The following is a 27,397-nucleotide window of genomic DNA, read 5'->3' as shown; positions in this document are numbered from 1 at the left end:
TAAATCAAAAATATAATACAATATCTGATTACTTTATGGGAAAAAGTTTTTTTTTTTCATTAAAAAAATATTAATGTTATATATTAATTTTCGTGAAAGAAAAAGAACATTTTTTTCAATAATATTAATTCTATTCTTTGATATATTTTAGAGAGCCGTAGAAAGTATTATTGAGAAGAAAGTTGGAACAACATATGGTCCTCCTGGTGGGAAAAAAATGACAATATTTATTGATGACATCAATATGCCTGAAATTAATGAGTGGGGAGATCAGGTATTTAAAAAAAATTATTATATTATTCAAAAATTTTCTGACAGTAAATAAATAAATTATTAATGATTTTTTTTTTTTTTTTTTTTTTTTTTTTTTTTTTACAAATTCTTAATATAATGAATTTCTAATTGTCTTTGATTATACTAAACACTTCTAAGAGGAAAGACAATAAATTAATTAATAAAAAATATTATGTATTATTGAGTTGGAAAAGGGTCATTTGTAGAATAAGATTCTACAAATGATTCTTTTCCAACTCATTCGTTCAAGTTCGCTCTTTGTTTTTAGAAATACAGCTTTTTCATGCTTTACTGTTTTTTGTGGAAGTACTGCCAAAGACAATTCGTCCATTAATTTAGATGCAATGCTATTCAAAATAAATTGAATGCATTGGTCACTATTCAGCCTACTATTATACAAATCATAACTAACTAATCAGTTTTTGAAAGCGCTACAAAACAATTTTATGGAAAAAATTTATCGATGATGAATTTCTCATATAAATTGCTCTATAAGTGATAATTTTGACTACTGATGTTTCCTTCTAGATTACATGAACATTTGTCTAGTCTACTACTTGAATAGGACCCATTTCTACCTGAATTGTAAAATCTTAGATCTGAAACATGATCCTATTGTAGCTGTCCTTGGAATCCATGAATGTTATATGATGCCAATTTGAAGTATTTCCTGCAACTGTGCTTTTGTAATGTTGAGTTTTGAATTGACCATTCATATACTACTATGACGGTAACTTTAAAAATAAACCAAAAATGGCAATTTCTGTATCAATTTGTATAATGTTTCATCCTTCCCAGGAAAATAAAGGTTTCACTATTTGCAATTGCTAAGCTGCTCTGGTCAAACACTTCTTAGAAGAATGCTGGGATATCGAAAAAAATAACATTTATATTCTTCGACTAAGCCAACATTCCAATTCCATATGGCAAAAATTATTTGTGTTTCAAAACTTTCCTCATTAATAAAATATATAATTGTTTTGAAAAATTTAAAAACATGCACACAAATTCAAACAAAGAATTAATTTTTTTGTTTGATATTCCACAAATTCTATGATATTATTCTTAAATCTTCAATTCCTCAAATTTCGGTTCTCTTTTTCATAAAGTCGAAGTCTCTTGACTAATCAAAATGAACAACAGTATGTATGATTAGCAATTTTCTTTGAAGACATGATGACTGGCTGGCATATTACATAACAAATATTTTCAAATGGCAGTCTTTTTGATTGAATAACTCTGCATTTCTGAAATAAATTTTTCCATCTGCATTTGTGATTATTCCCTCTAAATTTAAAAATCAGCATATATCTGTAAATCCTGTTGATAGAGACATGAAATTTTGTGTGTGCGATAAATGTAAAAGAATTATTTTAAAAAGTGTTCCTTTTTTCTCTAAATAGTCCAAAAAAAATCTCGCTTTAAAAAAAAATAATTTTATTTCAGTCTCCATAGAAACCAAAGTTTGTTCATACATTTATCTGCCTAATTTTAATGAAACTTTATAGCTGGAAATATACGTTTGAGTGCATTATTTAAGGATATAAATACTTGTTCTATATGAAATATGCTGTCACTATTCTGCATCACTATTGTGATCTTGAAGATATCTACTGTTGAGTGTGTAAATTAAGTATGAAGCTGATTTCATAGTTGAATAGTGATTTTTATTATTTTGTTATGAAAAATAAATGTATGGTTTGCAATTTGTGATAAATCGAAATTTAATGAATGCTTTTTTTAATCCATTGATTATTTTTATTACAAGTCGCATTTAATTAATATTAATAATAATCAATAATTGCCAGACTAACTTTAAATTTCAAAATCATTTCATTCTTTTTTTTCATTTTGAATAATTATTTTAGTTTTATATTTAATCAAAATGCTTGTCTATATAGATTTAAATAGTACCTTTATTGATTGGCTGGTTTATGTTTATAAATTTCTATCAAATGCTTATATAAATACGAGAAATATTTCCATTTTAAAAAAAATTATAATATTTGATTAAATTAACTAAAAAAATTATGAATTTAATATGAATATTCATATTTTTTATGAATAAAATGGATTTTTTTAATTATATTTTATATTGCAGTAGCAACCAATAACAATAAATGTAAGTTTCCTGTTTAGTTTTTTTTCCATTTCATTCATTCAGATGTGCATTCTTTTTATTTAGATCTAAATTTTTTAAACAAATAAAACTATTTTAGCAAAACAATAATTTTAATAATATGATTTTTTTATTTAGGTTACAAATGAAATAGTAAGGCAACTGATGGAAAATAAAGGATTTTATAGTTTGGACAAACCTGGAGATTTCACTACTATTGTGGACATTCGATTTGTAGCAGCTATGATTCAACCAGGAGGAGGTAGAAATGATATCCCAAGTCGTCTAAAGAGACAGTTTTCAGTTTTTAATTGCACTCTGCCAGCTGCTGCTTCTATCGATAAAATATTTGGTAAAACTTATATGGAATTTTATTTAATTTTTAAAATAATTTCTATACCTTCTTCTTATATATTGTTCTTCTGAATTCTTTTGTTGCTATACTTGATAGGTATAATTGGATCTGGTTATTTCTGTGTAGAACGATTTTCAGAAGAAATAGTAGAATTTATAAGCTATTTTGTACCTGCCACTAGAATTTTATGGCAAGATACAAAGGTATACTATTATTGTCTGAGCATTAAATTTTGACCCTTTATCAAATTTATTATATTTATATTGAAGTTCCTCTTTATTTTGGTTAAAAAAATTTATTTAGTTTTTAAGTTTTATTTATTAGACATAATTGCCGGTTTTTTCATTTGTTAAGATGAGATTCAAAAATTTATATTTTCATGGAGACATATTGTTATTTTAATAAAGTTGTTGTGGCATTGGTGAAAAGAGAGTTTCATGTTTGAAATCTGATACCACTGAAATGCCACGATATAAACAGGCTTGGTGCTCAGCCAAGTAGTTCTTCCTTTGCACTGCAGCATGCAAAGGGATTATTGGCTCTTGTCCTCTGATTAGTTTTCAAAATTATAAAGTGCATCCCAAAATAAAAAAAAATAAAAAGATTTAAAAAAAATGCCATACCCATTTATTTAAAAAAAATTTAATAAAGGGATGTAATAATTATCATATGTATTTCAATGTTGACACATTAATTGAATATTAACTACCTATACTTCTTATATAGAATTAGCATATGCACTTTTTTATAAACTATAATTAATAATTTATACTATAATAACTAGCCGCCTTTGGCGACCAGCCGGTTCGCCAATCTTAATGTTCGTTAAAATTTTAATAATTAAATATTTTATGCAATTCCTGCTTTAATAGCTTCTTCATCAAAATATTTTAAAACTTCAAATTTTGATAGTCATATAATTCACTCATAATATTATAAACGCCTACAGTCATAACGTAATATGTATCTCTCTAATTTTCTGTTAGTTCCCGTAGAATTTATACTATAAATTAAAGTGGAAAGGATTAATCTGCAATTATTATAATAATATTTTTTACTGAAACAAAGTATTTTTTTTGTAATATGAGTACTGAAAACAGTCACTGAGCGTTTAAACTTTATAGGCACTAAAGAATATCTTTCCTAATTTATGTAATATTTCAAGAATTTGTCAACAAAATATTCTCAGATTCATTATGACCAGAACGATTCATTAACAATGTTTAATTTTAAATGCATCAAACACTAAGAAAATAAAACGAATCGTTTAAAATAATCGGTTGAAAACAGTTAAAAAAAAAACTAAAAAAACGATGTACTTAAAACTATAAGCGTATACAAAAAATATATAACTAACATAAATACAATTTAATTACAAAAACATTCAACTAACCTAAAAATAATTTAAATCATTCGTTGATAATGGTTGTCATGTCAACAATCAGAACACAATGCGCATGCGTGAATTTTCAACGCCAGTTACGGTAACGCAAATGCGTGAGTTTTTTTTACGCCAGTTGGGGTAATGCTATGCAGATTAGAAATTTTTAATTTCCTTTATTCTGTTTTATTTTAATTCAAAAGTACTTAAGAATGAATCTGAAAGATCGATTAATTAACAATGTTTAATTTTAAATGCATCAAACATTAAGAAAATAAATAGAATCGCTTCAAATAATCAGCCGAAAAATCTTAAGCCTAGCCTCATGAATGTTGGCGGAAAAAACTGAAGCCGTACTCATTTGGCTGTGGGGAAAATGAAAAGTTTTTTTTTTGGCGGGAAAGTTAGTTTTTAATTAATAATTCAAATTCTAATTAAAAATTCAAAAAAAGGGCTATCCTATCTTTTAAGTTAGATCAAACTACACACGGTGTGCAAATTTGATTAAAATCGGTTAAGTAGTTTAGGAGTTCATCGCGGACAAACAACGTGACACGTAATTTATATATATTAAGATTTTATGTAACATTTATATTGTTAAAAAATGGGACATGCTATCATTATTTTATTTTATTTCAAGTTTTTTGCTAGAATTATAATCACAAAATACTTATGTTTTTCTAAAATAATAGATTTATTTATTAACTTAATTTAGATTTATTAGATAAATTAACTTATTTTACTAAAGTTAATTTAATTTCATTTAATAATAGAAAAGAAAGCATTGTTTAAAAAGTATATGCATTGCCACTTAATAGCATATTAATGTTGCATTTTGTGTTTTTTGTAAATGTGTTTGAAAACACATTCTTTCTTGAAAACACATTTCTTTCAATATCCAATATATATATATTTATTTATTAGGTTAAAATGCTTCCAACTCCAGCAAAATTTCATTATATATTTAATCTCCGTGATCTGTCACGTATTTGGGAAGGAATGTTGAAAGTAGAAAGAAATGAATGTGCAACTAAACAGGACCTATTAGCTCTATGGAAGCATGAATGTACAAGAGTTATTGCTGACAGGTTAGAGCTGTTTAAATTTTTTGAAATCATTTCAAATTTTGAAAAAAATACTTTATTTTTATATTGTCATTGTTTCATAAAATTCCTTCATAATAGCATTTCAACTCAAAAAATGTTATACCTTTTACTCTAGAATAAGAATAACACCAAAAAATAACAGAAATAAAAACAGAGATTATGATCTCCACCGTACATAACTATATATTTTTTTTATTTCATTTAATGAAAAGTACTATTTACTTAAGTTATGATTACTTTTGATGATGTTCTGATAGAAAATTTTTTGTTTGTTCAAACAATTGCTATAAAGTGAAAAATTTACAAAACTTAGAAACTTGCAAAAACTGTCAAAATGTGATAACTTACTTGAGTCATATAATATAATGATATGAAACTTTAATAGAATCTCATAATTACTGAAATGCATTCTTAAGCTTATAAAATGTGAAAGATTATTAATCAAATATTTTTGAATGATTTAATTGATTAAAATATTCTTAATTCATGAAGTTCCAGCTTTCAAATAATTAGGCGCAACTTCAACATTCTTAATCTTTCTTCTGCAATCAAATAATTTTTTTTTGAAATTTCATTTTAGGTTATATAAAAATAAAATTTATTTTTTATCTTTGAATATATTACAATATTTTAAATAAATATATTATGAACAAAAATTAAAGTAAAGATTGCCTTCATTGCAATAGTTCTTGAGTTTTTTTATTGAATAGTTTACAAAAAAAAAATGATCTCATTTTAATTTTATTTTGAAGAAAATACTGTTAGCTTGGTTGTGGTATCATTTGTCTTGGAATCAAATTTGCATCCTTAAAAGTGGTTTTTTTTTTTTTTTTTTTTTTTTTTCTCACTGCTATGACGACATATGAAGACTCATTTCCTTGATACATATTGTAAAGATGGTGAATATATATATATATATATATATATATATATACACATTTATATATATATATAGTCTAGTTTCTGGTATTTCTTACATGAATATTATTTCTTACCTTTACAGTGTTATTGTAAATTTTTTTAATATTTTAATTATCTATTTTAAGGACTAGAACATTTGTTTTGAAGACATTTGTTCCAAGACCCAGTAGTCATTAGTGGAATATTGCTCACCCTTGATCCTTATCATTTATCTTCATAGGGTTGATAAACTATTCCAGACCTTATTGTTATAGAGTTAAACAAGCCTTTCGTACTGTCAAAATACAATATAAATCTTGTCTTTGGCAATGCTTTTTGTCATCAATGTTGATGAAATATAATTTTCTTTGTAGCAAATGATCCAAAAATTATTCAGGAATTTTATCTTCAATTAATTATTAATTATAAGACTGAGCACTCTTTTAATCTTGTTTTCTGCATACACATTATGCATTTGTAAAAAAAAAAAAAAAAAAAAAAAAAAAAGGGAAAATTACATTCAAATTAAATTGTTTAATACCAAGGGATGTGATATTATGATAATTATTTTTAACATTAATAGAACACAAATGGATTAAGAAAAAGTTAAAATGTTTGTCATTCTACGTAAATTACTTGATATCAAGAGATGTGATATTATAAAAGCTATTTTTAACATTAATAGAACACAAATGGAATAGGAAAATGTTAAAATGACACTTTGTAGCAAAAAACTTTTTTCCCCCTCTTCATAAAAAACATCAATTTTATGTGACGTCTGTATTCATATATGCCAACTGGAGTGGGCCAAACGTTTTTTTTTTTTTTTTTTTTAAATATATGTTGCTATACAACAAAAAAGTTGCTATTTGATGTGAAATATAATGTGGAAAAAATTAATAAAGAAATTAGAAAACAATTGTTAGTAAAGAACGATTTGTATGAATTCAGAAAGTAACAAATATTTAGAAACTCTGTAGAAATCACTTCAGCTATTAAAAAATTTTCATGCGTTTTTATCTTTTCTTATTTTGCTTCTTCTTCTCAGTAAATGATATTAACTCTTGACATTATGGGTAACACACTTGTTCATATTTTTCCACAAACCTTTCTTTATGCTATTAATCAGCAATGTCCCTTATAAATCAGGATTCTGTTGTTAAACATGTAGTTAAGTCCTCCCCACCCAAAAAAATTATGTTCGTAAGATTCTCATTGAGGATGAAAAATCAGGATATCTATGAATGAATGTATTAACACATTTGGGAAAATTATATATTAAACTGGTATTAACAAATATTCTAATTAAAGAAAAGAAAACTGAATCTATCATTTCTATCAGTCAGAATAATCTAAATAATTATGGCTTGATTTTTCTTTTTGATTGATTTATATATATTTGAAATTTTTCTAATATCCAATTCTCAGAAATGTTTACTGTTGTATTCTAATATACATAAATATTTAATGATCAGTGTGATGATGATCATCATATTTTTGGCGTAAGAATATGAAATAGGACAGAGGCAGGTTTGAACATTATGTAGGCTTATGGAATATGAATTATATAAAGCCTCTCCTTTAATAAATTATTGTCTTTCTTCTGCTTTAAGTAATTCTAAATTTATTTTTACATTTCAACATATTTTTAACTTAGTGGAGATGTTGATGATTTATTTTAATAAGCATATAAAAATATGTATCATTATTTATTTATTATTTTTTGTGACTTTTGCATTATCCACATTTGTATGTAGTAGTAGTATGTAGTAGTATTAAGTAGACATTTGGTGTTTATGAATAATGCTGTAATGAAAAAGAGAACACAATGTAACAAACAGGAACCTAATTAATTATATTTAACAAATTTTTATATTATCATAATATTACAAATTTATTCTGTAATCAAATTACTATCACTTGTTTTAGTGAAGTTCTTTGTAGCACCTCCTAAACCTAGTGACTATAAGCAATCTAGGCTGCCTATTTAGTATAACACTTTCTTTCAAAAAAAATATTTAATAAGAGTGCATCTTTTAAAATAATAATTTAATTAGTAAGATTTTATCAACTTAAAAAAATCATAGCAATTTTCTTGTACAAAAAGAAAAATAATGCTATTTTTAACATGTACAAAAAAAAGATGCTATTTTTAAGAGGAATTATTGAGTTACTTTTATTTATATTTTTGATACAATATTATATTACTAATAAGCAGTTGAATAGCACAGAAAAAAATTTTAAATTATAGAACTGCAATTTACAAAAATGTACTATCCATTTTAATAATATTAACCCATTAACATTCAGCATCCAATTTATAGGTTTGCTACATTTCACTTCTGAAATTTAATCAAATACATTTGTTTATTTAAGCTTGACCTAAAGAATATATATTCCTAACTTTCTAAACAATTTTCAAATTCAAGTGTCATTATTTTGATTTTTGCTTTATTTATGGTCTTGATTATTTTTACTACATTTTAAAAGTTTATATTTATAAAAAAGGTTTTAAAAATAACTTCCTACCAATTTTCTAATTTTTTAAAAATACTTTTTTTAATTCAATTTTAATTTGCAATTATTTAACTTTTTTATCAAAATTTAAAAGACATTTACTGAAATTTGTACTTTAAGTTGGTATTAATAAATTTACAAAATTAAAAAGAATTAGATTTTTTATTTAGAAACTATTGTTTTAAATACCATTCATAAGAAATGATGCAGATTTTAAAAAGGCTTTCCATCATGGAAATTATATACTATTATAAATGTCTTAACATGTACATTCTCATTTTTTTCCCATACAAAGTCAATAAAAGACTCGATTTCTGTTTAATATTTGTAATTATTTAAATATTTATTGTTGCTCAAAAAATATAGGAATTTTACATTTAAAAAAAGACTGCATGATCATGAATCGATAGAAATTTACAATATTCCAAAGGATGATTTTTTTTTTTAATTACTTGAACCACTAACATACAAGAAGTTATATTGTCAATTCTTTAGCATAGTAATAGTTTTCATTTCTTCTTCATTTCCCTAACCCCTCTCCTATAATCAAACATAATTTATACAAAAATATTTTCTGGTCAAATTAATATACTTGGGAAGAGGCGATAATTTTAGTTTTATTCATATAATTATACTTGTATAATGGATATTTTTGTATAAATTATATTTGATTATAGGAGAGGAATATTTTCTGGTCAAATACAGTCAAATTTAGTTACACATATAAAAGATAATTTGGGATTTGAAAGTTGTTTTCTAACATTCTTACTTAAGATCTATTATACAAGTATAATAATATGAATAAAACTAAAATTATCGCCTCTTCCCAAGTATATTAATTTTTATTTTCAAGCAATTTTAAATTGCTCCTAAATTATAAATGTTATTTTGTAAATTACAATTATGGCTATATTATTAATTAAATAAATCATTTAATAAACTAGACACAGATTATTTAGTGCCAATTTTGAAAAATGATAAAAAAGAAAATTTATGTAATTCTAAAGATAATACTTCTTAAATAATAAAGAACACTCAAATCTATTTTTAAAAAATAAATTTATTAATAAATAAAATATCACAGTTTTACAATTTGAACATTCAACAACAAAAAGCAAAAAATTGTTTACAGAATGTTACAACTGAGACAAAAATATACATATAGTCAATATATACAGTTAAGTCCATAAGTAGTTGCTAGTGCTGTAGACATCTTTGGCATAAGATATTTACATTAATAATTTAAAATTTATTATTAATAATTTAAAATCAAAAATACTTATAAAGCTTACTTATTTTTAATCTACTTCTTCTATCGTTGGTCCACTGCCAGCACTAGCAGTTGTATTATGTCCCATGGTTTGGCCTCCTTGATGTAGTTTGGTCATAATAGGTGATAGTTCAGATTGAACCTCTTTCATCTTGTGTTCAATTTCATCCTTCTCTGCCAGTGTGTTGTTATCGAGCCACTGGATAATTCCATCACATGTCTGCTTAACTTTCTCTTTGTCAGAAGAGGACAGACGGTCATTACCAGCAGATTCTGCAGCTTGCTTCACAGAGTAAACATAACTTTCAAGAGAATTCCTTGCTTGTACCTTATCTCGCTGCTCTGCATCTTCTCTTTCATATTGCTTGGCTTCATTCAGCATCCTGTCTATTTCTTCCTTAGAGAGGCGTCCTTTGTCATTGGTGATTCGTATGCTGCGGGAGTTGCCTGAGCTCTTGTCCATAGCAGAAACATTCAGGATTCCATTAGCATCCAGATCAAAAGTGACTTCAATCTGAGGTACTCCTCTGGGAGCTGGAGGTATTCCAGAGAGCTGGAACCTACCAAGCAGATGGTTGTCTTTCGTCATTGCTCGCTCTCCTTCATATACTTGAATGTCTACACCAGGTTGATTATCAGAGTATGTTGAGAAAATCTGGGAGGTTTTGCATGGAATGCGAGAATTCCTCTCCACTATCTTGGTCATGACTCCTCCAGCTGTTTCAATACCTAGGGAGAGAGGAGTAACATCCACTAACAGCACATCTTTGATCTTCTCATCCGTGCTTCCAGTCAGAACAGCAGCTTGAACTGCAGCACCATAAGCAATTGCCTCATCTGGATTGATGGAAAGGCACAATTCTTTGCCGTTGAAAAAATCCTTCAACAATTTTTGGATCTTTGGAATGCGAGTAGAGCCACCTACAAGAACAACATCATGAATTTTGCTTTTGTCCAATTTGGCATCTGCCAAGGCTCTTTCCACAGGCTCTAAAGTAGAACGGAAGAGATCCATGCACAGCTCTTCAAATCTTGCACGGCTGATCTTGGAATAGAAATCAATACCCTCAAACAAACCATCTATTTCAATACTTGCTTCTGCACTGCTTGAAAGGGTTCTCTTGGCTCTTTCACAGGCAGTTCGTAATCTTCTCAGTGCTCTTGGACTGGATCTCAGATCTTTTCGATGCTTGCGTTTGAATTCTTCTACAAAGTGAGCTACCATTCTATTGTCAAAATCTTCACCTCCCAGATGAGTATCTCCCGCAGTCGATCTTACTTCGAATAAAGAACCTTCATCGATAGTCAGAATTGAAACATCGAAAGTTCCACCGCCTAAATCGAAGATTAAGACATTCTTTTCACCTTGCAGATTCTTGTCAAGTCCATATGCCAGAGCAGCAGCAGTAGGTTCATTGATTATTCTCAAAACATTCAGCCCAGCTATCTTTCCAGCATCTTTTGTTGCTTGCCTCTGGGAATCATTGAAATAAGCAGGCACTGTGATGACTGCATCAGTGACTTTTTGTCCCAGATACATTTCAGCAGTCTCTTTCATTTTTGTTAAAACCATAGCACTGATCTCCTCCGGGTTGAAGAGTTTCCTCTCACCTTTAAATTCTACAGAAATCTTGGGCTTCCCACCTTGGTTGACGACTTTAAAAGGCCAATGTTTCAAATCTTGCTGAATCTTCGGATCGTCATATTTTCTTCCAATTAACCTTTTAGCATCAAACACAGTGTTTTCAGGATTCAGGGCCACTTGGAACTTGGCAGCATCACCTATTAGCCGTTCCGTTTCCGTGAAAGCCACGTAACTCGGAGTAGTTCGGTTGCCTTGATCGTTGGCGATTATTTCAACAGTTCCATGCTGGAAAACTCCGACACAGGAATAGGTCGTTCCCAGGTCGATGCCAATAGCAGGTGCTTTTCCAGAAGGCATTTTGTGAAACAGTCTCTTTTAACAATGAATAAACTCGTTACTTCGATGACAGTAGAGAAATACAGTCTCACAACAGCACCACAAATTCAGAACAAACGCACAGACACAATGAATCACTTGTCGAAAAAATCAAGGTAAAGAGCGTAGAGTTCAAAGTCGAGTTTCGCTTTCCGCTTGTTAGCTTTGATCAATTCTTATCGTCACTGCCGACGGACCTTCTATTTATACCCTGGGTCGATTATGCTGGACTTTACTGGAAAGTTCTTCTCGTTTAAACCGTGCTGCCATCTAGGACAGAAGTTTCGCGAACAATCTAGAATTCGGAGAATTTTCTGGTACCTTCTGGCGAAACTCGTGCTGCCATCTGTTGAATAAATAGAAAAGTTTTAAAAAAATACATAAATTCCATGAATTTGAAGGAAAATCAATTATCTTTAGCATAAGCAATAATTAAATATTAATTGTGAAGTGCAATAAAAATGTGGATTGAACGGATGTAAATGCGTTGTGCTGAAGAAAGATCAATATTATTCACTTTATCTAATAAATAAAGAAATTCGGGAATTTAACTGCAGTTCGTAGTTTTCATATTTGACTCTTTGCGTTATTTGTTTATAAATATCGTGTTTCTATTTTTTCGTCAGGTTTTATGATAGATCGGAAATAAATATGAATTATTTATATTTAAGGACAAAATAAATTTATCATGATTTATTTATTTTTCATAATTTATCATCAATCTTGCATAGTTTTAAATATTTCTCGAATTCTTCCACTCATTTCTTAAAATGGTATTTCATAAAAAAAGTAATCTCTCTCTCTCTTCATATATATATAAATTAATATAACTAGTTATTTATAAATATAAACTAAAATAATATAAACTAAAATAAATAATAACATGAAATTTTTATAAACATGAAAGGAAATAATTTTATGGGTAAATTATAATGTAATATGAGGAAATTTAAATTGTCTTGGACGAACTATATTTTAAGCGTATTAGAGCTCAAGATAGTATTACTGATTATTCCAAGTAGAAAATGCGACTGCATGGATGCGAATGCTCACGTCACTTTAAAAATAATTTGGAGACTTTTTTTTTTTTTTTTTTTGACTTACCAACTTAGTTTTACAACTTTTTCATCTAACTGCTCAACTTGTTTCTTAAATAAATGTTTAGTAGCCTAATAATTATTATTTTCTCTTTTTTATATAATATGACAGGGCGTATTTTTTAGTTGCAGCTGGTATGTAATAAGAAAATACATTACCATGTAAATAAAGTGGCAAAATAAAAATCATCTTAATATGTAATAAGTAATAAAGAATGTGAGAATTCCAAATTTCTAAAATTTATAAGGACAAAAAAATATGGTAGCTATATAATTTTAATTTATTATTATTTTTTTTAAGTTTATGAGGGAAAATTGCCATAAATATAAATTATGTCAACACTTATGAACAGGTATTCTATTATAAATTTATTGATGAATACCGGTTTTAATATATTTATATAAATAAGTGTAATCACTCATAGAATAATAACCGAATCCTGATAATCTTGAAACTCATATCACGTTTGGACACAAGACTAAAAACTTGTGTAATATTAAAAAAATTTCGGTTTTTTTTTTTTTTTTTTTTTTTTTTTTTTTTTCCCGACAGTTACTAAGGAAAAGAGTTAAAACTTTCTTTAGCATACATTGCATCATTTTAACAGAATCTGCAGGAAGGGGGAGCATGACAAATCCGATATGGGCCAATTACTCAAATGTATCGGCCAATTACTTAAAATTACCTTCAAAATAAATCAATAATCAATTGCGTTTTAAAGTTTGTTATATCCCTGGTATTGTAAAGTGGGCTATATAAAAATGGGGGGAAAAACAAAGAAAATACATTTTATTTGTTTACTAAGTAATAATTAATTAATAAGTTTTCAGAAAAGTAACAAATTGTTTCAACGGTTTGAAACACGATTTATGGGTTCTGTGTAGTGTTTCCGAGTTTTGGTATTTAAAATAATGGGATAGATGATTTCAAAATTGTTTATTATTTTTTTATTTGAGTGCCATCCGAATGTTTTGTTTAATTTTGTTAAGCACATTAAACGCGATAATTTATTAAAATAGGGGATAACCAATTTTTAAATACGTTTTACAAAGTTTATGACATTTGAAATATTAAGAAAGTAATTTTGGTCCTATCATTATTATTATTATCAACATAGGCCCGTAATGCTCGAGTTCACCCATAAATCAGATTTCCACACCGATCCATCTGAAGAGAAGAAAGAATAAAATGCTATGCAATTTTATTTAAATTTAAAGTTGTTTTAATAGCTGAAGTGTTTTCTTAAAAATCTCTTGATTTTTATTATTTTCTGAATTCTTGCCATTTGTTCTTTACTACCAAATTATATTCTAGTTTAATTTTCTTTAGCTAATTATTGCTTTAAATAAAAAGAATTAAAGAAATTTGATTTATTTTTTGACCAAGTAAACTTTTGTTATGCAAATATATCGAACTATTGTAATTGACAATTAATGCTTAAAGTGTTCGTCAATGATTGGAAATCAAAAATTGCATATTGAATTTTTGGAAATTACATCAAGTTGGAAAGGAATATGCGATCGAAGATAACAACAACAAAAATTTATTTAATATCTAATGCTATAATAAAAAAATAGAACGAAATTTTAAAATGTTAAAAATTAAAGAAAATGCCAAATTTCGCCTCTTATTTTTACTTTTAAGCTCATATAGATATAAGATAGATAAGATATCAACCAATTTTAGTCATTTTTCCGTACTATATTTTTCACCAACTGGCAACGTTTCTTTGATATAGCAACATAAAAGATAAAAAAAAAATTAATAAATAAATAAATAAAAATTGCTTACCCCATGCATGAAGTTAATTTTTCCAAACAGTTCTTAAATTTTAAATTTAATCATATTGTGCTTTAAAATAGTGCTGATTGTAATTTAAATATGTGTACAGAAAAAAAATATATGGATTATATATATTTTTTAAATTTTTTTTCATTTCATTTCATTTTATTATGGTTTCCATGCATTTCATTTCAGATTTACAAATGATGAAGATAAAGAATGGTTTCTCAAAAAGATGAGTGATGTTGTTGCAAATGAACTTGGGCAACAGTATCTTGAAATTTTGCCTGAAGAACCTTATTTTGTGAATTTCATGAGAGATCCTCCAGAACCAGAAGAGGAAGAAGCTGAAGTTTCTCTTGAAATGCCACTTATCTATGAGCAGATTCCTTCTTTTGCAGAATTATCAGATCGCTTAACTTATTTCATGCATCAGTATAATGAAGGAGGTCAAAGAATGCCCATGGATCTGGTATTTTTTAAAGATGCAATGGTGCATTTGATCAAAATTTCTCGAATCATAAGCACACCTCAAGGAAGTGCACTCTTAGTTGGTGTTGGTGGCTCCGGGAAACAATCCCTCACTCGTTTAGCAGCTTCTATCTATAAATATGAAATATTTCAAATAACTTTGACTCGATCTTATAATGTTGGTAATTTGGTAGATGATCTGAAGTTTCTATATAAAAAAGCAGGTGAAGAAGGTAAAGGAGTAACTTTCATTTTTACTGACAATGAAATAAAAGAAGAAGCGTTTTTGGAATATCTGAATACTATTCTTGGCTCAGGAGAAGTTGCTAGTTTATTTCCTAAAGACGAACTGAGAGAAATTATGGATAACCTATTACCTGTAATGAAAAAAGAATTGCCTAAAAGAGAGCCTACACAAGATAACTTATATGATTTTTTTCTAAGCAGATCCCGAGCAAATCTGCATATAGTTTTATGCTTTTCTCCTGCAGGTGGTAAATTTCAAAAGCGATCACTGAAATTCCCTGGTTTGATTTCTGGCTGCACTATGGATTGGCTGACATCATGGCCAACTGATGCTCTTATTGCTGTGTCTACACATTTTATACGACAGTTTGATATTGAATGCTCGCCTGATGTTAAAATACAACTTATGGAGGCTATGGGTATCATACACGATACCGTTTCTTATGAGTGTAATGAGTATTTCCAAAGGTATCGAAGATTGACGTATGTGACACCTAAATCCTATTTGGCATTCATTAATGGTTACAAAGCAATATATAATGAGAAGAAAACTGATATAAGTGGGCTTGCCTCTCGTATCAATAGTGGTTTGACTAAGCTTCAAGAAGCTACTATCAGTGTCAATGAGCTTAAAGTTGAATTAGCAATTAAAGAAAAAGATCTTGTTGTTGCAAGTGCTGAAGTGGATGAAGTATGTAAATTAGTTTTCATTCGAATTTTATGAGAAATGCTTTTTAAATTTTTGCTGTTATCTTTGATAATTATTCAGATATGCAGAATGTCAAATTGGATTGCTCTGATTTCATTTGCTTATGATTTAATTATCAATTAATAATTTTTAATTGCTTATGATTTAATCATCAATATACTTATACAACCAATATACAAACATCATTTTTTACAAAGACATACAAAAAAAAATGATTGTATAGAAGTTAGTCAGTATAAATAACCCAAAACACATAAAATGTCTAAACTATTACTTGTTTCTTTCTTTCGAACGCTGTTTTTAATTACTTTATCATCAAAGATTTCGTCAACTTGAAAACTTCCCTTGCTGTGCTTTTAGGGATTTAATGTAAGTCAACTACACACTAAATTCTGCTTTTCATTGTACATAACTCTTAGTTTTCAGTTTATATAAGAGCAGTAGTCCTAGTGATAAAATTACATTTTAATTTTTTGTAGCAAAAAAAAAAAAAAAAAATGACAATTGGTCCATCAACTTTTTCTCACTGATTTGCTTTCTCACACTTCATAACTGTCGATTAGCATACAATTTGGTTATTTAAAATTTAAATTTCGCATATCTAATTATTTGTGTTTCCATTGACTAATTATCAAATGCTTATATGTTTTTATATAATTATTAATTAAATAATTGTCTGAAGCATTATCGACAGTGTAATGATATGTATCTTTTTAATTCTAATATATACATTTTTTTTAAAAATTTAGGTTGTTATTGATGTCAAAAAGAAAACAGAAAGTGCAGAAGTTATTAAGAATTCTGTTCAAATCGTGAAAGATAGAGCACAGAAAATCGTAGATAAAATTTCAGTAGAGAAAGCAATTGCTGAAGAAAAACTTGAAGCTGCTAGGCCAGCTCTAGAAGCAGCCGAAGAAGCACTACTGGTTAGCTTATAATTTATTTTTTATATGTCTTTCTCTTATAGTAGTCTGTCATTAAATTTAATTCTACAATAATTGGAATAATAATAATAAATTACAATGATTTTGAATTACGATTAAAAAAAATTCTTTCTCTTATAGTAGTCTGTCAATAAATTTAATTCTACAATAATTGGAATAATAATAATAAATTACAATGATTTTGAATTACGATTAAAAAATAAATTCATTTAAAGAAAGAGAGAGAGAACTCCCTTTAAATATTCTGTTAATTTGTATTACTTTGATTAAAGAATTCTTTATCTGCTCTTTAACTTTTGATTTATAGAAGTTTATATTCCATTTGTAATAATGATTACATGAACAGATATTTATATGACAGTTTGCTAATTTGGACTATTCATAGTTCTTCTTTTCATAAATCAATATGCTGTAAAGCCAGGGGAATACATTTGATACAAAGAATTTTTATGAACAGTGCTAAGCATTCTTAAATTTTGTACCGTTTTACATAAAGCAAATTCTATGGAAAAAGCATTATATTTTTAATAAAATGATAAATTACCAATCTTTTTCATTTTTGAAGGAGTTTAAATATAGTACTTCTATCACTTAACCATAATTCAAATTAATTAATTTGTAAAAAAAATTTGTCTTGAATTTTGATACCCATTATTGTATGATCCGATTTCATCTTAATTTTAATTTATTAATATATAAAATTTAGGTAATTGAAGATATATTGCCTTTTAAAAATTTACAACAATACAAGTTAACCTTTAAAGTTTTATAAACATTTTGAAATAATTGTCTCTTTTATATATCTTATTTTTCATAAAAATTGTTCCGACCTGTCACTGTGCTGCCCTCTTGCGGCAAAGGGAAAAACACTTCAGTGTATCGTGTAGCGTTAGCGAGGGTGTGTGCGGTAGCAGGGCAGCGCCTGCTAAGCAATGATGACCAGAATAAAGGAAAAAAAGAATCCAAAATTATTCTTGAGTTGTGATTTTTTAATAATGTGAGAGCTATCGACATAAATTTAGTGCATGTGTAATCATTTGGTCCGTCTCGGAGGAGTGGAAATAGCGATCAGCAATGGATTACGTTTTTTTTTGTGTGTGAAAATATGCGAAGTGGATTAGCGTAGGCTTAGGAAACGAAAGTTGTTGCTTGAGTGGTGTTTTCTGTTTCTGTTCTCTGTGTTTTCGCGTATTCTCTCGTCCCAATTCTCAAGGATAATTATTGTGGGTAAGTGTTCAATTACTTAAATTTTCATTATGTCTTTGTCTAGTTTGAAGAAAGACGAATTAAAGAGTTTGTGTACGGAATTAAATATTAAATTTGCATCTTCCGCTAAAGTTGTAGATTTGATAAGTATAATTGAGAATAGTGACATTTATAAGCAAAGAATTGAGGTTGTGAAAAATTTAATTAAAGAGATTTCAGACGAAAGAAGTAAAAATTCGGATCAAGCCGAAAACGAAAGGCGTTCATTAGAACAAAAATTGGAGATTGAAAGGCTTTCGCTTTTGCGTGTAGAGAAAGAAATAGAGCTTTTAAAACTCAAATCCTCATCGTGTGAGCTTAACGATAATGAACAGAGTTTTAGTTTAGAGAATTTAATTAAGAGTATCAAAGTTTTGACGATTCCTGTTCCCAAAAATGCTGAATGTTTTAATCTCTTTTTCAATTCGCTCGAAAAAGCTTTCAAAACAAAAGCAGTTAGTGATAAATTTAAAGCGGAAATTCTATTAAATCTATTAGGGGATAGAATTGGCAATTTAATGGTTTATATCAAAGAAGAAGAGTTGAGTGACTATGAAAAAATTAAATCTATTGTCTTAAAACAATTTCAACCAACTTATCAAGAATGTCTAAAACAATTTAAAAGTGCAGTAAAATTGCCAACAGAAAATTATGTGCAATTTGCTTCAAGAGTTAGATCTGTTTTTGAGTATTACATTCAACTTCGTAATGTGAATGATTTTTCTAAATTGTGTGAGTTAATGGTTTCTGATCAGATTTTTAGCACTCTTCCTCAAGATTTAAAAAGTCATATCAGTATTAAACAAGGAGAATCTGTTTTTAATGTGCAGGAATTAAGTAGAGAATGTGATTTATTTGTGGCTTCTAAAACCGGAACCAAAACTGAGTTTTCCCGCGCATTCGTTACGAATAGAAATGAGCAAAGGAATTTCGGTAAAGGAAATTTTGAGAATCGTAATAGAAATGTTTCTAAAGTGTTCTTATCGAATACTAATTCTAAATGCGTTATGTGCCAGAACAACCACTCAATATTTAAATGTCAGGAATTTCAAAAACTTTCTGTTAGTGATAGAGTTGCATTTGTGAAATCCCAAAACTTATGTTTTAAATGCCTCTCACCAATATGCAATGTGAAAAAGTGTTCTGCAAGAAATTGTTTTTGTAATAAACCTCATAATAGGTTACTTCATTATCCCAGAGAGTTTGATCATTTCAGTGGGAGTGGTAAAAACGAAACTAGTACCATAGTTAATAAAGGGGAAAGTTCAACTTTAAACCCGGAAGTTAATTCCTTTTATCCAACTTCTTGCGCAACTAATGAAAATGTGCAATCGACATTTTCAGCTACGAGTACGGTTGAAAATAAACAAATGAGAACTGTATTGTTAAGCACGGCTAAATTTTATATTCGAGATAAATTTGGGAATCTGCAATGTGTTAGAGGGTTACTGGATGTAGGAAGTCAGTCCGATATTATGACTTCGGAGTGTGCAAACAGATTAGGGTTAAAACAAGAAAAAATAAATGTAACAATTTCATGTTTAAATAATTCCTCAATGACTGTTACCAAATTTGTTAAAGCTGAAATTTCAAATGCTGATAAGAGCTCTAAGCAAAATTTTGAGTTTCTTGTTGTAGATAAAATCACTGAGTTAACCCCAATTAAATATTTAAGTGTTAAAGAACAAATTCCTTCTAATATTAATTTGGCTGATAATTTTATGGTTCCCCAAAAAGTTGATTGTCTCCTAGGTGCTAAATCATTCTATCATTTGTTGAGGCCAGAAAAGATCTACTCATCAAATGCAGAGTTGTTTTTTCAAAATAGTGTTTTTGGATTTTTGGCTTGCGGTAGTGTAATGGAATTTGATTCCCCAAAAATTCATTGTGGGTTAATTATTGATGAAGATTTAAACAATACCATGGAAAAATTCTGGGAACTAGAAACTGTTGAGTTAGAGACCCCTAAGTCCCATGAGGCAAAAATCGCTGAGGAACATTTTGTTAAAACTCATTATAGAGAGCCTAGTGGAAAATATGTAGTCACAATTCCACTTAAAGAGGAACCTAGTTGTTTAGGCGAGTCTAAAAGTATAGCATTAAAGAGATTAAATTCACTTTGGAGTAAACTATCTAGTGATAAAACTTATTTAAAATTGTATGAAGAATTTATTAATGAGTATGAAAAGTTGGGACATATGAGAGACGTGACGCATGAGACAGAACCAGAAACAGTGTATTACATGCCCCATCATGGAGTATATAGACCAGAGAAAATGACCACTAAGCTTCGTGTAGTATTTAATGCCTCTAGTGAAACCACGAATGGAACATCATTCAATAGCTTACAATTTAATGGTGGAATTGTGCAGGAGGACTTAATTTCAATTATGATGCGATTCCGCAAACATCCATATGCATTTATTGCGGACATTGAGAAAATGTATAGGATGATTTACATTCATCCCAGTCAGCGAAACCTACAAAGAATACTTTGGAAGGACAGTGAGTTTGGTTCAGTGAAAACGTTTGAACTGTCGACAATTACTTACGGTACTACTAGTGCCCCATTTTTAGCTACTCGAACGCTAATTCAAATTGCAAGGGATGAGGGACACAATTTTCCCCTTGCAGCACCCGTTGTTGAGAAAGATTTTTATGTGGACGATGTGCTATCTGGTGCTAAGACTTTACCCGTATGCATAGAGATGCAACAGCAGCTCACTTCCATGTTAAAACGAGCTGGCATGAACTTGCATAAATGGCGAGGCAATCATCCTCAGTTGTCTACCACTTCTGGATGCAACTACGACTTTGCAGACTGTGATAACAAAACTTTAGGTGTCACGTGGGACCATACTAATGACTGTTTTTGTTTTAAGGTGTCCATAACTTCAACGGATGTTCATACTAAACGAACAGTTCTATCCACAATAGCCAAGTTGTTTGACCCTCTGGGCCTCCTTGGTCCTGTGATTTCACTAGCAAAAATCTTTCTACAAAAATTGTGGCTTCTGAATCTTCAATGGGATGATCAGCTTCCTCCTGAAAATCATAGTGAATGGGAGAAGTTTTCAACCGAGTTACAGTGCATTAACAACATCAAGGTGAGCAGATGTATTCTTCCGTTTTCCGACGTCGAAGCTATAGAGCTTCATGGGTTCAGCGACGCTTCTGAAGCTGCCTTTGGAGCTGTTGTGTACTGCAAATCCCAAACACCTGCTGGTGAGGTTGTTGTCAAGATGGTGGCCAGTAAATCCAGAGTGGCTCCACTGAAGAAGCTCACGATCCCGAGATTGGAGCTCTGCGCTGCTGTGCTGCTGGTGAAATTGATGCAGCGTATCCAGTCGGCCCTTCGACTGAAAGTGTCCAATATCTATTACTGGAGCGATAGTATGATTGTGCTGTCATGGATTAAAAAAGAGACGTCCCAGTTAAAAACCTTCGTGGCAAACCGTGTAGCCACACTTCAAGACCTTTCGTGTCAGGATCAGTGGAGACATGTTTCGTCAGGAGATAATCCAGTTGATCTTATCAGTCGTGGTGTAAATCCGTCCAAAATGCTCAAGAGTAACTTGTGGTGGGAAGGCCCTGCCTTTCTAAAAGACAGTGAGTATCCGTGCAGAGAAATCTCTGACACTGTGATAAAGGACGATGTAGACTGTGAACTCAAAAAAGTTGACTGTGAAAGTGTTTTAGTTACTACATTGAACAATTCATGTGTTACTGATATTCTTAATTGTAGTAATAGTTATACTAAAATATTGCATGTAATAAGTTATGTTTTCAGATTTCTCCACAACTTGAGAAGTCCAACTGAAAGGAGACTGGGTCCCTTGACAACAGAGGAAATTAGGAAGGCTGAAACCTTCATAATAAAGGAAATCCAGAGTAGGGAATTTTCAGAAGAGTTAAGGTGTTTAAATAAAAATTAACCTTTTCTTGGCAAAAGTATGTCATTGGATGAAAGATTTAATATTATTATGGATTGATGAAAATTGTACAACTTTAGATTCTGTTTCACCATTATGGTAATGTGATAGAACTGCTGTTTTATGGAAATTATTCTGTTATAAGCAATTTTGTGAAATTTTTATATATTAACTGTTAAACTGCTTCATAGTATTGCATAAGAAATTGTGATTTAAATTAATGCAGCTATTTATATCAAACTCATGTGAAAATTGAATATGAGATTAATATCTGTTAGTAATATATAGAAAAAAAAATATTTGTTTTGTTATGCATATTACTTACTTTATTAAATATTTTCTATTCTCTAGCTTTATCCAAGTGGAAGGTAGAAAAAGATAATGTAAAAATCAATGAGTTAGTGCTTCTTAAAGATGAAAACCTACCCCCTCAAAAATGGGCATTAGGTAGAATAATTGAGTGTTATCTGGGTGAAGATAAAAGGGTCAGAGTTGTAAAAGTTAAAACTCAATCTGGAGTTTATAAAAGCCATTTCAAAAATTTGTATTTTACCTATTGATGTGTAATCTTATATTAGTGTTCTTTATTGTGTGATTAATGTTATTACCTTGTAATGTGTAGTGTTTAAAATCTGAATTTGTGTGTTTTTATTCAGCATTGTGCATTGAATTGTGATAGTCCATAGTTTTTCCTTGTGTGTGTGTGTTGACAACATTATGTCAAGGCGGGCGGTATGTTCCGACCTGTCACTGTGCTGCCCTCTTGCGGCAAAGGGAAAAACACTTCAGTGTAGCGTTAGCGAGGGTGTGTGCGGTAGCAGGGCAGCGCCTGCTAAGCAATGATGACCAGAATAAAGGAAAAAAAGAGTCCAAAATTATTCTTGAGTTGTGATTTTTTAATAATGTGAGAGCTATCGACATAAATTTAGTGCATGTGTATTCAAAAATCAAAATATTTTTCTCAGACCATCAAACCTGGAGATATTGCAACAGTCCGAAAGTTGCCCAAACCACCTCACCTTATCATGAGAATAATGGATTGTGTATTAATACTTTTTCAAGAACCTATGAAACCTGTTATTCCAGATCCTGAACGACCGTGTCCAACGCCTTCATGGGAAATGTCTTTGAAAGTAATTGCTATACTTTGGTTAAGATTATAATATTTTGTAATTAATATTCAAGTAATGCGAATGTTGAAAAAAATATTATGGATTCTTATTTAGTATTGAAAATTTTATATTTATTTCATATTAACAAAAAAATAATCTATCAGTCAATTTTGATCTAACTGAAGCATTTTTCAAAATCATTATTTAGGGAATTTTTTAAAATCATTTTTTATCCCAAAAATGATACTTAAGACATGTTGAAAAAATGCCATAATTTTTAGTTATAAAAATTTAATCACTTTTACAGATAATTCATATTATTTTCTCTCAATATCAGTACTCAATTTATTCAAAGATAAGGTATCTTTTTATCTCTAGAAATCATTTTTTTTTAAAAAACTGTCTTTCTTTAATCACAAAGGTTTCTGAACTAGAAAACATTCTTCCAATTTAAAAACTTTTTTTATTCAATGTTAAAGTGCTATGAATCAATATTTGAAATTGGAGATTATAAATGTATAAGGAGAGGAACAGAAACCCTCTTTCTTTCTTTTTGGTTTGAATTTTAGGTTTATAATGTTCAGTAAAAATTTCTTCTTGACTTAAGTCAAATAATATAATTCTATCAAACTCAGAGGTCAAAGAATTTCTGAACTTTAAAAGAGTATAAAAGTTTCATAATTTAGAATAATTTTTGATAAATCGATAATAAAAGTTTAAAAAAAAAATCAATAATGAAATTTCATTATGATGTTTAAATGAAGGAATAAAATCATATAAATTGAAAACATATGAAATGATGAACACAAAGGTTTTTATCAAGCAATTGTTGTTTTCAAGTAAAGCAAGGCTTTAGGGCAAATATAGACATTCACTCACCATATGAAAAATTGTTTTGTCTCAATAATGATGTGGAGACATATATAGTTTTCGTCTTATTAACAGAAAGAAGAAAGAAAACCTTATGTTTTTGATTCACAGATGATTACCTTCATCCTTTTGTTATTTAAAAAAGACCAATTAGTATGATTAGTAGCATATAATTTATTCTGTATTTATCAACCTGTTCATATTAATTATGTGTATAAATCCTTTTCTTTTAGGTTATGAGTAGTGGAGCTTTTTTAGGCAATCTACAGGCATTTCCAAAGGATAATATCAATAATGAAATGGTTGAGCTAATGGAACCTTACATATCTATGCCAGATTACACTTTGGAATCAGCATTGAAAACTTGTGGGCAAGTAGCTGGCCTGCTCTCTTGGACTTTAGCTATGGCTAGCTTTTTTGCTGTAAATAAAGAAGTTTTGCCTTTAAAAGTGAGTTTTCAAAAATCTTACCACAATCAAATGCAATTATTTTTAATTTTCTTTTAATTTTAGAAATATAATGTACATACTACATTATATTCTTTTTTGTTGTTATATTTTCATTTCTAATTTTTGTTTCTTAGGTCTTGAAGTAATTCTGCTATTGCAATCATTTTAAATAACATCTAGCTTTTCATTTCCTCCTCCAAGGAAAGATTTTTTGTTTGAATATTTCAGTTAACAGTAAAACTAACATTCTAGCAAGAAAACTCTATATGTTTGAATGGATATTAGATATCATTTTTACTTAAAAAAGATTTGATATTTTTATTGCACAGAAGACTTTTCTTTTGATAAATCATATAGTAGTGACATTATAATGAGATTTTTCGGTCGCAACCAAAACTTATAATCTTATTTACGTATTATTTTCATTGCTGATTTTTGATGAAGAAAAAAATTCTGATAATGCATAATAAGAAAATTTTATGTTTTATCAATTAGTGATATAAAAAAATGATAGTAGGAATAAATGTTTTGACTTTCTATGAAAATCAAAGTGTAACTGTGAAAATAATCTGTTCACATATAATCTATTATATATAACTTTGAAACTATAATTTGTTTCATATAATGTTTGTTGTACAGTTAAATATTTAAAAAAAAATCTATCTATATTTCTTTTAATTAGAAATCTATTTCTAATTCAATGGAGAATTAATCGATATAATTTTAAAAGAATGGAACATTTTCAGGCCAATTTAGCTTTGCTGGAAGCACAAAATGCCAAAGCATCTAAAGAATTAGCTGTTGCACAAGCAGAACTAGATGAAAAGCAAGCTGAATTGGATGCTGTGAATGCTATATATAATGAAGCTATGGCTAAGAAACAAGTATTCTTCCTTTCTATTTTCATTCTTTCTATTTTTATAAATTGCATAATTATTATTTTATCAATATTATGTAGAAATCATATATGTTTCTCCATGCATGTTTATGATAGAAAAAATATATATTATGTTATATATCCATGTATGTTTCTCTGTTACTATCGCTGTAGTTAAATGCATTCATCATGAGCAATTTAATTTATTTGAGTATTATAAACAAAATTGCAAAATATTTATGAATACTTTTCCCCAGATGAAAATTGTAGTTAAGAAATATAATTCAGGCACATACAGCACTAGTTTAATTCTAAAACTTAATCTTCAAAAAATATTTACAAATCATATTCCTATGAGATGGAATAACTAATTGATCATGAATGCTCATTTACAGATCTGATTTTTTTTTCCTTATAAATATATTTAGAGCAAACACTCATGTAGTATAAACCAAGCTTGTTCACAGCCTACTATTAACACTGTTCTTTTGTGTGTGTGTGTGTGTCTCTACTTTGTTTCGTAAAATGACATATTTAACAAAACAAAATACATTTTTAAAAAAATTTAACTTAAAAAGATAAAATAGCAAAAATGACAGTCAGGGACTAAACATTTTTCCACATTTCCTGTACCATCTGGGGACACGGCAGTGCCCCCGCCAAGTCGAGCAAAAACAAGCGGCACGCCGTACCATCCTTTTCTCGAAGCAGTTCAGGCCATTTTCGACCCCCTATAACTTCGTTGTGAATAAAACTAGAAGCCTGAATTTTCAGTAACCAAGCAGGCATTATATAAACACGATATATTTCACATTTCATTAAATTTGAACCAGTAGTTTAAGAATTATAACTAGTCAAAGTTTGTGAATTTTGTCACTGACTGACTGACCGACCAATCATCAAAACTCTAAGACACTTCTAGTAGACATAGAAGCTTTAAATTTAGAATACAATTAGTGTTTAGTGTATAAATCAAGGAAAAACTAAAATATGCGTGTAATAATGGACGGATCGATAAATTTCTCGAAGTTTCGAGCATTATCTATTTTGTCGGCAAATTTGTCGCCAAGTTTGTCACCAAGCTCTGGGATCACTGGCTCGGCATCCGACAGCATCCAATACAGATTACTGTAAAACGGTCTTTCTTGTTCTACAGGTTTGTAACAATATCTAATTTGAAATAATTCAATTTGAAGCTGTGGAAGCTTCAAACGTAATGGGTGAATTTCAGGTAATCCATCTGGCAGAAGAATATAAATATAACTTGTAATATAAATATATATTACAAAATATGTAATATATATTACAAAATATGTAATATAAATATATATACAAGTTATAATATATATGGTAGAAGAATATAAATATAAAGTCTGGATGGCTTACATCGAATAAATGTGGAATCGAATTAAAGCGCAGAAATCCTCAGTTTGTGAATACAACAGACTAAGAAGCATTTACCGTCCAGACTTGTCAAAAATTGTAACATCAAAGCTTACGAGAAAAAACCATAGAGACAGGGAGTGAGCTTTGAGAAAAACTGTAGCTGAAGCTCAAGAAGTAGTACCGGAAAAGAAAAAGAAGAAGACTACATACAAAAATGAGAAAAGGACTATCTACAAAAAGAAATGAGATGCCATCAAAAACATAATTTGTAAAAAAAACCAAGTCTCCCAACTCAGTTCTTCTGTCGTAAAAAGTTGTGAGATCCATGTAATACCAAGTCGGTCAATTTATTCAGTCCCTACTTAAGGGTCCTT

General features: G+C 29.0%; 2 protein-coding genes across 6 annotated transcripts in view; one reads left to right on the top strand and one right to left on the bottom strand.

Moving 5' to 3' along the window:
• The window catches only part of LOC129965390 (dynein axonemal heavy chain 8-like), a 94,517-nt gene that overhangs the window by 38,417 nt on the left and 28,703 nt on the right, over nucleotides 1-27,397 (top strand). For 4 of the 5 annotated variants that reach the window (XM_056079230.1, XM_056079228.1, XM_056079227.1 and 1 more), the window contains exons 27-35: nucleotides 152-274; nucleotides 2,552-2,765; nucleotides 2,865-2,971; nucleotides 5,074-5,237; nucleotides 14,978-16,190; nucleotides 16,958-17,134; nucleotides 23,295-23,462; nucleotides 24,545-24,760; nucleotides 25,507-25,644. In XM_056079230.1, the coding sequence (XP_055935205.1) occupies nucleotides 152-274; nucleotides 2,552-2,765; nucleotides 2,865-2,971; nucleotides 5,074-5,237; nucleotides 14,978-16,190; nucleotides 16,958-17,134; nucleotides 23,295-23,462; nucleotides 24,545-24,760; nucleotides 25,507-25,644 (2,520 nt within the window). The remainder of the gene's footprint in view (nucleotides 1-151; nucleotides 275-2,551; nucleotides 2,766-2,864; nucleotides 2,972-5,073; nucleotides 5,238-14,977; nucleotides 16,191-16,957; nucleotides 17,135-23,294; nucleotides 23,463-24,544; nucleotides 24,761-25,506; nucleotides 25,645-27,397) is intronic. The other variant, XM_056079229.1, reaches the window with a different exon arrangement.
• On the bottom strand, nucleotides 9,879-12,058 carry LOC129965391 (heat shock protein 70 B2-like). Its single transcript, XM_056079234.1, has one exon. The coding sequence runs from the start codon at nucleotides 11,882-11,884 to the stop codon at nucleotides 9,971-9,973; it is 1,914 nt and encodes a 637-aa protein (XP_055935209.1). The 5' UTR covers nucleotides 11,885-12,058; the 3' UTR covers nucleotides 9,879-9,970.

This window comes from Argiope bruennichi, chromosome 4 (assembly GCF_947563725.1).
Source record: "Argiope bruennichi chromosome 4, qqArgBrue1.1, whole genome shotgun sequence".
NCBI classification, from domain to species: domain Eukaryota; kingdom Metazoa; phylum Arthropoda; class Arachnida; order Araneae; family Araneidae; genus Argiope; species Argiope bruennichi.
Note: the sequence above shows the minus strand (reverse complement) of the source record. Positions and strands in the feature narration are given on the sequence as shown.